Raw genomic sequence first — 14,619 nt, forward strand, 5'->3', positions numbered from 1 at the left:
TCCTCCATCTTTGAAGTGATGAATCAGTTGGTGTACTTCCTCTGGAGAGCCAGTCTGTAGTGTTGAATCTGTTAGGCTTCATCATAAAGTCATGTCTAGAATAAAGTCTGAGACTCTGTGATTTTTGTCCTAGGGTTATAAGCAAGGTGACAGCAGATACCAATCTAGTTAGCACATAGGGATTCCTCATTTTTTCCTTTCTGGGTATTAGATGGAATATATTTATTAACCTACAGCTTTTCAGAGACAAAATTGGTGTTTTAAAGGCATTTTAAAATAGGGCTTCCCTGGTGGCGCAGTGGTTGAGAGTCCGCCTGCCGATGCAGGGGACACGGGTTCGTGCCCTGGTCCGTGAAGATCCCACATGCCGCGGAGCGGCTGGGCCTGTGAGCCATGACCGCTGAGCCTGCGCGTCCGGAGTCTGTGCTCTGCAACGGGAGAGGCCACAACAGTGAGAGGCCCGCGTACCGCCAAACAAACAAACAAATAAATACCTACATGCATACATACCAGGGGGCGGGGGTGGGGTGGAATCTAAGTAAATTAATACAGCTCCATTTTTTCCCCTTATTCATGAGTAAGTTGTATGCTAGTAATTCAGACTCAGCCTTCTCTACTAAGATAAAATGAGGAGTTGAAGGAAGCTCTGGACTCCTGGAAGGTCTGGCAAGAACCTTAATCCTTCCCCCAGACTGTTTCCCTTCTTTGCCTCAAGGTGGGAGGCCCAGGAAGTAAGACATTTCAGGTCTCTAGTCAGTAGTCAGTACTCAGTCCTGATCTCTGCCCACCTCTCCTGCCCATTTTATACTTTTACAATATTTTCAGCACCACCCCTTTATTTTTACACTTTCAGTATTTTCAGGCATAAAATCAGGTGTAAAACACAAAAAATTAACTTTTTTATTTTACCTAGCTAGTTCCAAGAAAATCTAGGGTTCTCAGTCCAAGGCAGAGCTAAAGAAAAGGGAAAAAGAGAAGAACAAAGGGGAAAGTAAAGTATAGGATTTTGAAGTCAAAAACAAAAAATAAATAAATGAGTAATAAAAGATTGTAAGTTCTACTTTTGATACTCTCTGTAGTTTGGCAGAATTATAAAATTCCTTCAAAGAAATCGTTTTATCTGATCAAGAATTATAGCTACATTATAACATTGTATCTGATGTAGATGAGTGATGCTTTGGAAAAGCAGTTGTATAATTGTTATACTGTTCATACATAAAGAAAGGTGGAAGAGCAGTATTTTCAGTATTTAGAAGATCAGAGTTGAGCTAGGTTACCTGGGTACAGATCCTGGCATCATCCCTTTTTACCTTTGTGACCTTGGTAAGTTACTTTCCCTGTCTGGGTTTTGGTTTCTTCATTGATATATTCAAGGTGGAAGTAGAACCTATCCCATATGGATTTTTATGTTTGAAGAAGTTAATATTGACAGAGCTTTTAGGACAGTAGTGGAATGTAATAATCACTCTGAACGTTAGTTGTCATCAGAAACATTGTTTCCCTAGTCATCATCATCATTATCATCTCCACCAGCACCATCATAATCACCGATTTCTACTACAGACTCAGTCCAGTGTTTCCATTCTTCTAAAGTATAATCACTTAAAAACCTAATAAATAATGACTAATTATAGAGCATCGCTATTTAGGATAGGTCAGCCAAAGAAATAGTAACGTATGTATGAATAATGTGCATTTGTATTTTGGAACATATAACCTAACTCAGAACCTTAGTAATAAGACTTGGCTGCCCTTCCTTTCTAATTGATTGCATACTCACTGTATACAAAGGTTTATTCATAGTGATTCTACTTGGTTTTGTGTTATTATACCGAGTATATTTTCCCAGGATTTCAGGTTCGAAACTACTGACCATGAAATATTTCAGGAGTCAGAATCAGACATAAATTATATGCTGCAGAGGTGTCTTCTTATTACCAGAAGTCAGCCTAGAGTCTCTAAAATCACATTAAGGTACTGTTTTTGTGGTTATTGAGTTTCACCCTTGAGAGAATTGAAAGAACTGACAATGAAGTGTAATAAATCTTACTCTGACCCAGACACACTCAGTCATTTAACTTCCCGTTAACAATCCCAATTCTGCTGCGTAAAATAAGTTGAAACATATTTTTTCTCCTTTTTCACTTTACATTTAGAGAAGTAGAAGAACATTTCACATATTTCAAAAAAATAATTATGACATTTGTCTGTTTAATTAATTTATAGTCAATGCCTTATTTACATGCTTGGGGTTTTACTTTGAGATGAGAAGGGACTATGAAAAGGGTGAGCCGTTTTTTATACACAGGAGCGATTGGCTCTCCATTTTTTAATTTTTATCTATTTTCTTTGTCTCAATCCCCAGCCTCTGAGCCCAACTTGAAGGTGCGGTCCAGGTTAAAACAGAAAGTGGCAGAGAGGAGAAGCAGCCCCTTACTCAGGCGGAAGGATGGAAATGTTGTCACTTCATTCAAGAAGCGAATGTTTGAGGTGACAGGTAATTGAGGACTGGGCAGATATACACTAAAAAATGCTGCTAGTAGGAATGAACAAAAAAAGTTTAGAAAAATATACCTGTTGTATATTAAAAGTTATTTTGAGGAGAAACATTTCTTGAAAGGAAATTATATCGAAAACTCACAAGTAGTTCAGTAAACCTTGCCATGCATTCACCGTGTTAAACAGGAAATGAATGAAAACCAGAACTGTGTGTCAATAGGCATAACTAGGGAATGCCAAAGCTCACCTTAATCTTTTCAGAAACAAGCAGTCCATTTTGGGAATGCCAGCCAGGAGAACATAACTTTTAATGAAATTTGATCAGAAATGAGCAGAGGGAGGTCCAAGAAGAACACTTCCCCCATACTCAGACATGAATGTACAAAATACATCTGGGAAAATTAAACTACGTGGAACAGCAAAACCTTGACTTTTCAACAAATTTACAGAACTCATAAATGACTTTATGTGTTTACTAGTGAACTGGGACTTATGGCAGGAGGGGGATATATTGCCTTTTATGAAGGGAAAAAAACTGTCATTTTCACTAGTCTCAAATGGAAGAGTTCTTATTTTTTTAGCTGCCTGGTTAGTAGTGGGGTGAACAGGTTAGGAAGTTCAACCTGATGTCTTACAAAGCCCGCTAGTCCCATTTGTACCTGGTCTGAAATTGGAGAAGACATAGGGATACCAGAACCAAAAAGGCTAGCCAGAATAACAATACTGACTACTGTTTATCGAGTACCTACTTAGAGCTATGCATTGTATCTGGTCATTTCCTTTAGTTGCATCAATAAAGAAATGGTAATCTACAACCATTTGTCTCCATCCCCAAGGAAAATTGTGCTTATACCAATATAGTCAGTTGGTATTATTTCTCCAATATCAGATCTTATTCTTAGCAAGTTTTAACAAATTATTTGTTTTCTATGTCTTCTTTGGTCATGATAGTTTCTAGTTTAGGGAGACAGTATGGAGAAGATTGCAGAGGTAGAGGCAGAGGTGGAAAAGTACAGAATACTAATCAAACAGTGCTTTGACAGGCTACTAGGGCAAAAAAATGTTTAGTCTTCTGTTCAGTCCTGACAGATTAATATGTTTATCTGAGGGAAAGTATTGGTGGGAAAATTTTTTCTTGAGGGATAAGAAATATTAAATAAACAATTACTTTACTAGAGTTTATTTTCCAGTATCAAATATAATCACTAATTTTGACCAATTGAATTCTAAATTTAGAGTTATAGACTTTTTATGCCAAGAAACTTATATGTATTTTAGTGAATAAAAATCTTAAGTAAGTTTTCATAATAGATGTCTTTGGTGGAGTTGGGGAGTGAATCTGTTTTAATGAATGTAAACAATAATGAACATATCAATTGTCTAATGTAACGAAATATAGGTGATTTTTCTAGTGGGAGAGAGCAGGTTCTCTCATAACAGAAAAACTTGAAAATAGAAAAACATATATATTGCTTTTTTGTTTGTTTTTTTTTAGAATCTTATTGTTTAAGGTCATATTTATTTATCCCAATTTCTTTTCTATTTTCCTATTAATCTTTTTCTTGATCATAACTTTTTTCCCATGGTCACTTTCTCATCCTTACCAAATTTCAGTGGGATTTAGCTCAATGCTTATTTGAGTAACAATTAATTCTCATTTGTAAGGGTTATGATTTGCTAGAGTTCTACTAAGATTTCTTTACTTGTGAAATATCATAATTTTCTCTTTCTAATTTTGTGATATAATAACTCCCCTTTTCAACTGAGGAAAAAAACATGTACTTGAAGAGACTTGTACATTTATTAGACACACATTTCTGATCAATAAGCTAGGACTCATGGATGCTTTGGTAGATATTTTTAACTGGTATGTTGCAGTTATTCTAAATATCTTTGGAGGATCTGAACTACTGGACACACAGCTTTCTTTACCTGTGCTCCTTCCCCTTTCTTTGCCAGCTTTCATGTAATTAGGATGAGCTCTGTTTGGATCTTAATACTAATTATTTTTGCTGTCGAGTCAGAGACCACCATAGCATCATAGCAGTTGAATTCCCACTGCTTTTGTTTTTTCACCTCTACCTCTCTCTTCCTTGTTCCATAGGTTCAAGTGTTTGCTTTTTCCAAACCCATGCCACCTCTCTCTTCCCAGTAATTGACATGGGAACCACTTATCATCTTCCTCTTTTTCAAAGCCAAGAGTTTTCCGCCCCTCCCCACCCCCAAAGCCATGTTAATTTAAAATTCTAACATCCCTGTGCCTGCAACGTCTTCTCCTCCACTCTTCCCTTCTCCACTGACCCCATTTCATGAGCTGCTCTTATTCAAGCCCCAGTTGTGATATTATTTCTTCTCAGAGATTTTTGTCAGTGTTCCCAGAAAATCAGTTGCTACCTCCCCTCCCAGACCCTATCCAGCGTGATGCTGTAGAATCCTGTTGTAGTATTTGTTGTCTTGAATTCTAGTGCCTATCATAGTGATTTCCACATAAGGAAATACTTCTGTGTAAGTATCACATAAAATAATATAAATAACGTAATTTTAAATTGACAAGACAGAATGTTTAAAAATAGTTTTTATTTTTGTTCTTTTAAAGACAGGATACAGAAATGGGACTTTAATGAGAAGTCAGTGTGTAGTCATACAGGAAAGACAAGAGTTAGGAGTCCAGGGGAAGGAAGCTCTTGAAGTATTTTTTTTAATGTGCATCTTCTTTGTTAAAAGAAAAGTAAACAAGAAAGAGGCAAATATAAAAATAGACTAATCAAATGTAAGCAAGATATATAGACCGAAAGGTAGTGAGCAATATGTATTTAAGAATTTTATGATATCATTGACTTGATGAAATCCCACAGTCGGTAGGTGGCAGGATCAGAATTCTGCCACCAGTCTCACATTCTTTCCATTGGTACTGAACTTCTGAGTAGAGAAATATTTATAATAGAAAGTTGAAAGTAATAGGTGTTCCAAGGGAGGGCAAGCAACTATAGCCTGAAAATTGGGAGCTTCCATTCACGGGTGACAGATGGTATGTGAGCCAGGCTTTGAGCATAGAGGTGGGATTGGACCTTCAATGAAGTAGGTGGAGGAAAAGGAGGATAAAAAAGCATGAAATGGGAAAGCAGCACATACGGAGAGTAGGGGATTTAAATTTGACTGAGTGCAGAGTTCAGAAAGGGCAATATTAGGAAATAATGTTAGGCTCCATTTTGGAGCAGAGGAACATAGTGAAAGTTGTCTTGCTATGATCCATCTGGCAACAGTTTAAGGAAAGTTTGGAGAGACTGACTGCTGTAGCAACTTAGAAATACAGGAGACTTTTGCTATAGTCCATGAGAGAATAATGAGGGCTGAGGGATTAAGCTGAAATCATTTTAGTCAGAAGTAGACGAGAAATGATGTAAAGAACAAAACTAAATAATCTAGTAATTGATTAGATTTGGAGTAGGGAAGGGAAAGAGAATGACTGTAAGGGTAGTGATAAACAGAGGTAAGCAGAGCACATTTAATATTGAAATACACTGAGTTTGATACACATATAAAAAGAGATGAAAGGGGCCTCCCTGGTGGCACAGTGGTTGGGAGTCTGCCTGCCGATGCAGGGGACACGGGTTCGTGCCCCAGTCTGGGAAGATCCCACATGCCGCGGATCGGCTGGGCCCGTGAGCCATGGCCGCTGAGCCTGCGCATCCGGAGCCTGTGCTCCGCAATGGGAGAGGCCACAACAGTGAGAGGCCCGCGTACTGCAAAAAAAAAAAAAAAAAGAGAGATGAAAAATGTCCAGTATTCCAAAGAGATTCAGGCTAGAAATTATGAGAAGGAAAGACAAGAAATAAAAGTTTTATGGGAGTATTCTGCGTAAAAATGATAGTATGATGTCGTAATTTTGAGTGATTTTGACAAGGGAAAGAGAAATAGGATAAGGCTACAAACTTCGGTGAATATCTACATTTAGAAATTGGTCGAAGGAGGAACAGCCAGAGAGATGGAAAAACAAACATGGAAGTGGAGAATCTTCTTGTAGAAAGGATGAGGAGAATGAGAACTGTTTTGTCAAAAGCCTTCAAATTTCGGGGTGTTCAAGAGAACAATTGCAGTCCACAGTGAGCAAGCTAGATTGCCTGGTCTCAAAGAACAAGCACACTACTTCTCACAAGTTATTAGCATGCTTTCAGACTAGAGGGACAATTCCAGTGGAAAAGGAGGACCTGAAGATTCAAAATAATTGCTGGAGCAGAATTCTAAAGCAAGTGTTAAGGGGACTGGGTCATGGGTGAGGGTGATTGTGCCCGCATTGGAGCGGGGAGCAGAAGAGAAATGCTTTCACTTTGACACGGGCAAGGAGAGTGTGGATGACAAAATCATGAGGTAGAAAGAAAAGTCACTGATAGAAATCGTGTCAGAAGTTGTCAGTCTCTGAGAAGTGTGAGGCCAAGATCATCTGTGCAGAGCTGAGTAGACAAGGTATAAGGATGAGGCACCTAGAAAAATGTTCACATGAATGAACTATGGAAGGTGATAGGGGATTGATTAGAGCTCAACAGATAATTTGCCAAGGCTTGATAAGATGGCCTCTCTTAGCTATATTTCTAGGAAACGAAAGTTTCTATTTCATTAATTAGATATTTTAGTAAGTGCATTGCTTCCTTTGTAACTTGAAATGTGTGTGAATTTTATATCTGAAGATGATAGAGATGATCTATATTGTTGTTATCCAACTCTTGCTTAAATGAGTTTCTTGTTATATTGATGTTTAAAATTGAACATATTAAATTTAGGCAACTTATCATCTTCTGGGAAATAAGTTGGGTAGAGTTAAGGTTAGCCAATGTTGTACAAGGCCATCAATACAATATTGAGATTTTATCTTATGTTGTATTTTCTTCATACAACTTTGACTAAGATGTGCTGTAATAAGGTACAGCCTTAGTAAATTAAATAAAGAGCCATTTATAACATAGCATATAAGCAATCTTTCCACACACAACAGGAATGACTCCAGGCCTCATTTGTTGATGGCATGTTTTTATGAATTATGCAAGTCCATTATCTCTATTACTGTTATTATTTATGGTAGCACAAGAGCAAGTAAGAGGAGATTACATTCTTTTTTTTTTTCCCCTAATCGAAAGCTTCTACAATCCTCTCTAACTGGATATCTCTACTTCTCTAAAATTAATGAATACTATGTTGTATTTTTAGCAGTGAAAGCAAAGGAAGAAACGTGGTATGGAAATTCAGAAATGTTCCAAAATTTTTCACAGTTCTTTTTATTTAGTCATTCACGTAGGGGAAGAGAAACAATGTTCGCTTCTGTATATTACTTAGAGTATAACTGCAGTTCATCTTTGTATGTTTTTCATGAGTGTATTCGTACTTCACGATGTTTTTCAGAATCCTCAGTCAGTAGCAGTTCTCCAGGGTCTGGTCCCAGTTCACCAAACAATGGGCCAACTGGTAATGTTACTGAAAATGAGACTTCGGTTTTGCCCCCTACTCCTCAGGCTGAGGTAAGACTCATTATTTTGGTTCTTTTAAAAGTTAATCCTCGATTAGCCCCCTAAAATGCAGTGATATTTCTGAATTGAAGTTTAAAGCCACCCGCTCTTAGATATTTTTCTGATAGGTTTATAATGTGTGGAATTGAATAAACTCAATCTGATTTACAAAGTTTGGATGACAGTCATGGTTTGAAAATACTGAAGTATAATCCTCAGAGAAACCACTCTTAGTGATGCTGAGTATATACTGCCCAGCAGTTGTGCAACTCAGAAGTCCTTCTGCATCGTTCTTGGTTATCCTGATGGGAGTAGACCCATCAGTAAGTAAAACAACATCATGCAGACCTCTCAGAAGAACAGTTGCCCAAAACAAGTTAGGTGTTTTATCCAATGGACCTGAAGAGTAATGAGAAAATTGTTGAAGTATCATAATTGAGGAACACAGAGCTCCACTAAGCAAACATGTATTAAGGACCTACTATGTGCCAGTCATTTTGCCTGGCAGTGGGGCTATAAAGATAAATGATATATGAACTCTGACCTTGAAAAATGAAAGATTAAAGGAAACTGGTCTGAAATAACACATGATTTTTTTTTCTGACTGTATGCGGTCAACTTTAATAACATTTGTTTTTTGGCATATGATTTATTGAAACCAGTGATACAACAATAGAGGAAAGTAAATTTGTGAGTCAGCAAGAATTTGTCTAGGTAGTTTCTGTAGTAGGCTAAGCAAAGGCAACAGCCACTCCTGTGGAATCAGCTGTTTTGGAGTCACCATCAATCGACTGAAATTCTCAATATTTCTTTTCTGTCATTATAATGCCTCCTTACCATGCATTGCTCTATGCAGAGGAAGCTGGTGTAGTAACTTCTCATATATAACTGTGACATGCTTCTTCCATTGTGTTTTATAGAGTCATGATACTTTGGGGCTGAAAGGGACTGATCAAATCTCTGATTCCTGAACCATCTGTGTAGCTCTCCTGATATGTGATTATCAGACTGCCACCAGAGCACTCTTTATTCAAAGGGAACTCGCTTCACTGTCTCCTGGGGCAACCTAGTTGATTTTGGACGGTTAGCTTGACGGATAGAAATGTCTTCTGTACATTATGCCAACATCTGTGTCTGTAACTTCATACATTCACACATACATTATAATAAATTATTTATAAGTTATAAATTATCTGGCCAAAATATAAGGGAAGGTTGTCCCTGATAAGGAAAGGACTGGAGCCAGTGAAGTCACTTCTTCTCTGAGGACATTTGTATACTTGAGTTTTGGCTTTCAGAGCCTCACATAACTCTGAAGGGAGAGAAGGCAAAGCCCAGTACTGACCAAAGAGGATAATCTAACAGTAAACCATTCAAACCCAAAGACCTATATCTGTGCTACATTGGTGAGTCCCTCATCCCCATCCATGGAGGTGTCTTGATGTAGACCAGAGCAGGGGCAGAGTCTTTCCTGGAGAAGTTGTAACCAGAAGCTCGTTGTAGCCCGAATTTTCATAACCTCAGACTGTTAATTTAATTTAAAGTGCCCCAGATTTTTAGTTCCCTAAGGTATCTGGAAAAAGCAAAAGTAAATTCTTTCTAGAGGAATACACATTCATTTTAGATTTCAAAATTTTCCCTCAATTTTCCAAGGAAAATGAGCAGAATAGATAGATGCTCTGTTGCTTATGCTCATCTTTCAGCTATGTGAAGAATACAGTTAGGCTGCTATATTTTCTCCTGTCCTCCATCTATTTCTTGTTTCTTACCATCCTATTGTCCCTTTCTCGTCTTCATTTTTCTTTGTAAAACATGATACCAGGTGGAATAAATATTTCACATGTATTTGTGGCCATGGATGTAAGTGGGATTCTTGGACTATTGGTTACAGGCATTGTATTTCTGTTAGTGCAGTTATATCTCAATATCAGTCAGTTTTCTGCAACCCTTTAATCAGTTTCCAGGAAAAGAACAACTTGGTCACAAATATGTCTAAAAAACTTTAGATTTCCATTTCCTCTCAGTTTGAAGAATGAGTTTCAATTGCAGAAACACTAAAAGATCTGGGTTCTAACTAGGTTCTGGATGAATTCTGTATCCTTGGAAAATGAAAACACACTAAACCACATTCATTAAACAGTATTTATGATTCTTAGAAAAGCATTGTTAGTACAAAAAGATGTGGAAGACCACTTACAGCTTGATAGTATTTTGTTAAGTTCAGAAACAGGCAGTACAGTATTTTGATTGGAAAAACGTATGTAATAAAAGTATATTTTAAAAAAGCGAGGGAGTGATGAACACAGAATTTAGCATGGTGGTTACCTCTCAAGGGGGAGGAAGGCAGTGGGGGACATGGTTTGTTACTAAAGATGAAGATACATATAACCCTTCGTTATAAATACAAACATATGCATATAGCACTTAGTACGACATTAAGAAACAACGAAGCAATACATATTCATGAGACTGGATATAAATGGGAAAAGGTGAGATTTTGTCTTTACTTCAAGCTTTTTAAAACCTGTTAAATTAAATTGAGTGTCCCAGATTGTGTGACCCTATCATTAAATTTCAAAATATATATAGTGTAGAATGTAAATTAAAGGAATTTGCTTTTACTATTTTAATCTGTTTTATATTCCTAAAACCTTTTGCTGATACCTAAACACAACTATCTGTTTATATGCCCCAGCTTTTCAGCTAATTGTTGACATATTCTTTCCTTCCACCCCCACCAGTTTAAAAAAAAAAAAAAAAAAAACAGAAGGAAATGTGATTGAATGGAGTTTGAAAGAGTAGAGGTATTTCTTCAGGTCAGTGACAGGATGTTCACCTCCAAAGCTGGAAAGACTAGTTCAAAAGCAAGCAGTGACTTACCTCATAATGAATTAATTGTATGTCTGAACTATGATCCAAAAGGCCAGGTGGGCAGACCTTTATGCACTGATGGGTAGCCTCTCCGTGGCCCAGAACAAAAAATTCAGCCCTGATGGCTAACATGTGGTTTTCTGCTGCATTGCATTTACAGAGGTCTGTAGCGTAATTCATACTGGAGAGGTGAGGAGACAGCAGAATTCAGACTGAAACTGTCAGCAAATTAATATCCTCGTCTTGTAACACCAAATATTTCCACCTAAACTAGAGAAAAGAGGAAAAAACAATGTTTTTCAGCCAATTTTGGATTAATCATTTTGAATTTAGTATGATGTTTACAGACATCTAAGATTAATAATAGCATGTGATGTCATATCAACAGAAATATTTGGGGATATGAAAAATTTACATCATTACACTTTCAAAAATCAAATTGGTTGCATACTTTACCATTTATATTGCTTAAAATAGTGTAACAGTGTACATTTGAATCAACTCTCTGTTCTGTGACCGGGAAGTAGAAAAGCATGTCACCTAATTCTTTCAGATCCCATGTAAACGAATGGGATTCTACTCCCTTTTTGCTGCTTAGGAAATAGGAAAGTAAGGCTGTATTTCAGGCTGATCTTGAGGCTTAGGTAAAAAGAAAATTTTCTCTCTCATAATTCATGTGTTCTGCATAATTTAAATAAAGGTTAAGACAGAAGTAAGGGGGGAATTTACTCGTAAGTCCAGGCTAAGGAAACCGCACATTGCATTCAGATGTATGGGTCTTCCATTCAGAAGGTTCCCAAGGAACCTGGCTGCAAAACCAACTACTTTGTCATCATTGGTTAAATTGCTGAACTTGCCCTGAACCTCAGATTCTTTATCTAGTGAAAGGTGGTAATGACTACCCCAGCAGCTTTGTGGTGGGGAATCGGTGTTTGGAAGGCAGGTGTTAAATTGTGAAGTGCAGAACAAGTTCATTTTTTGTTGTTGGTATCAATACTGACTTCTAGTAGGGAAAACTCATTAGTATGTTTGTCACCAAGCCAGCAAATCTCACGTGAGACTGAGCCTCCATCTGCTCTGGCCACTTCTGTTCCATTTCTTCAATTTCTTACATATGCTCAGTCCCGAACTCAGATCACTGGAGCTACTTGCTTTACTCATTTGTAAACTTGGTTGGGGAGCTGAAACCTCAGGAGTTTCTATTTCCAACTCCAGTCGGAGATGTCTTTACCTATCTAGTTACTTTATTGTTAATACTGTGGGCCTGTGGGTTCAAATATGTTTCCATGAATATCAACACCATTATTTTAGATTTGGTAGATTTATTTGATAGCTATTTTAACAGTAGCCAAGCCGCTGGTTTATTTCTAGTTGAACATTAGTGGCTGGCTCTGCTATGCTATTTTTTAAATAATTTTTTCCAGCAGATACAAACGATTTTAAAAATGGATTCTAATAATAAGGTTAAGTACTCTAAAATCATCTGAAATGTCACGTGTTTTGCCCCAATCTCACATGACTCATCTGCCTGTTGTTTCATAATAGTTGTTGTGACATTTGCTGTAAATGTTATGCTCCCTTCTGTGTGGGTGTAAAGCTATGGTTTTAGATAGCTGCAAATAAGACCCTCCTCCCCCCGCCAGGGGAAAGGAGGTTGCTATGACACAAGAATCATTTACTAGGAATAACATGAGTCAATAATGTAAACCAAGGCCTTTAACAAAACATCAGTGACTTTTAAATGCAAAGGAAGCCCTGTCAAATGATAATTTTTTTTTCCTCCAAACCATTTTAGTAATACATTCTTGGGTGTCCGGTAAAAATGAAAACTTAGAGATTTTTACTGCCTAAAAAAATTTATTCATCACATGGAGATTTTAATTTTCTATCAGCTATCTGAAAGGAGAATGGAAAATAAATACTATACTGAAAAATACCATGAAAGCCATAGGCAAACATTAAATTGTTAAGAGTTTTATTTCTTTGTTTACTTGTTTGTTTTTAATGTGGTTCTTCTTTTTATTTAGATAATCTAGATTTGGGGATTTGGAACCTTTTAAAGCCAAAACAGATTGAGGCTTACAAGCATGCCTTCCTAGATGCCGCTCTGATAGAACAGATATTTCCCGATAGATCTAGTCAGAGGTGCTCCAGTCTTAGGCTGAAGGATCTGATGTCCAGGGAAGGTAGGCAGCTACCCAGAGTCATAAGCCAGTGAGTGGTAGAGCTCAAGTGTAAGGTGCTTAGACCACTCTCCTTTACACCAGTCCAGACTGCTGCTCACCAAAACCTGGTAGGTACTTATGTTCTTTTTCTAATGTTTCTGATGCTCATGCATAGTGTAGATAATTTTGAGCATGCAGTAACTTGAAAATTCTACATTCACTTTTTCTATGAGCCTCTTAAAAAGTGGGTGATTACATAGTTAGTATTCTGTCAAGGGTCATCTGTTGACTTCTTTGTCTTCTTAAGAGCAAGAAAGGAATTCTCCCTCCCTTCTTCCCTCCCCCCTCCCTTCCTTCCTTCCTTTCTTCCTCAGTATTTTCTATCCCCACAGGCATTTTCCTTGCCCCTATATGCAGTCATTTTCTCCTGTATTTTTGTTTGCATGGGTTCTTACATCATACATGTATTTTTTGCTTTGTACTCATGAATTTTAGGGGATTTAAATGGTATGGTGTTATCAATCTCATTCCATTTCTTATTCTTATCACTAAGCATGTGATAAAAATAAGACTAGCTCTTTTTAGAGCTAGTCACACCATAATGGATGCATATGCCTAATTGCTTTTAATCACTGTAATAATCCATGGTGGGTACTCCTCCATTTTACCTACCTGTTCTGCAGTTGGATTCCCCAGTGACCTGCAGTTCTCACCCACCACCCGAAAATGCTTTAGTGTATATCCGCACTCATCACTCTGTAGCTAAATGAGAATTTCTTGAGCAGCAGGAGAACCTCTGGGTCATGGTGTGCAGTGCTGAAATATTCACCAGAATTGCTATACCAGCCCACAGTCTCACCAGTAATGTGTGATGGTTTTTACTTTCCTAAATCCCTGCGACATTTAATATTGTCCATTTTTCTAATTTTTGCCAGTGTCCATTTCGTAAGAGAATTTGAATCTTTTGATTGAAACTAAGGTCTTCTTGATGTCGATGGCTAAAGAAGTAGCTCTATTGAGAGACGTAATTTTCAGTTTATGTGTATTTTATTCACCTGAATTTCAAATATTATCCATAATTTAGGGTTCCAATTACCATGATGGTGAGAAAAGTAATTAAAATTTGAAGGTCATTATTAAAATATGGATAGGCCTCCCCTGCCCCAACACCTGGCTCAGTCATATCCCTCTTCCCAACATCATGCTCTTTCTGGTGAAATGCTAGTTACCCATCAAAGCCTAGTTTAAAATCGACAACCTGCTCTGTGCCATTGAAGTGTTTTGACCATACTCTAATTATAGTAATTATGACGGGTCATTAGAGCTAGTTCTCTACTTTTCTGTGCACCCGAGTAGCATGTGAACTTACGTGGCCTAGGGCATCTTTGTACCCCTCCCACCCAATTAATCTAACTTAATTGTAATTAATTAATTGTTTTGTGAATGTTAAGCAATAGCCACTGTATATTTAATATTTCCATTTTATCTGACTACAGCAATCATTTCTGGTTCTGAAACATTTTTAGATTAAAACCATCTTCCGCATGTTCTAAGGTATGAAACATTGGCATCTTAGCACAGCATTG

The 14,619-nt window shown here is 37.4% G+C and overlaps 1 protein-coding gene across 12 annotated transcripts in view; it reads left to right on the plus strand.

The window, feature by feature from the left end:
* Nucleotides 1–14,619, plus strand: part of HDAC9 (histone deacetylase 9) — a 196,710-nt gene that overhangs the window by 155,697 nt on the left and 26,394 nt on the right. For 6 of the 12 annotated variants that reach the window (XM_022587720.2, XM_089917695.1, XM_089917696.1 and 3 more), the window contains exons 7-8: nucleotides 2,366–2,497; nucleotides 7,894–8,009. In XM_022587720.2, the coding sequence (XP_022443428.2) occupies nucleotides 2,366–2,497; nucleotides 7,894–8,009 (248 nt within the window). The remainder of the gene's footprint in view (nucleotides 1–2,365; nucleotides 2,498–7,893; nucleotides 8,010–14,619) is intronic. The other 6 variants (XM_022587757.2, XM_022587745.2, XM_022587747.2 and 3 more) reach the window with 1 other exon arrangement.

The sequence above is a fragment of the Delphinapterus leucas genome, chromosome 9 (assembly GCF_059928025.1).
Source record: "Delphinapterus leucas isolate spDelLeu-1000000601 "Yukka" chromosome 9, BTC_Dleu_Yukka2, whole genome shotgun sequence".
Classification (NCBI taxonomy): Eukaryota; Metazoa; Chordata; class Mammalia; order Artiodactyla; family Monodontidae; genus Delphinapterus; species Delphinapterus leucas.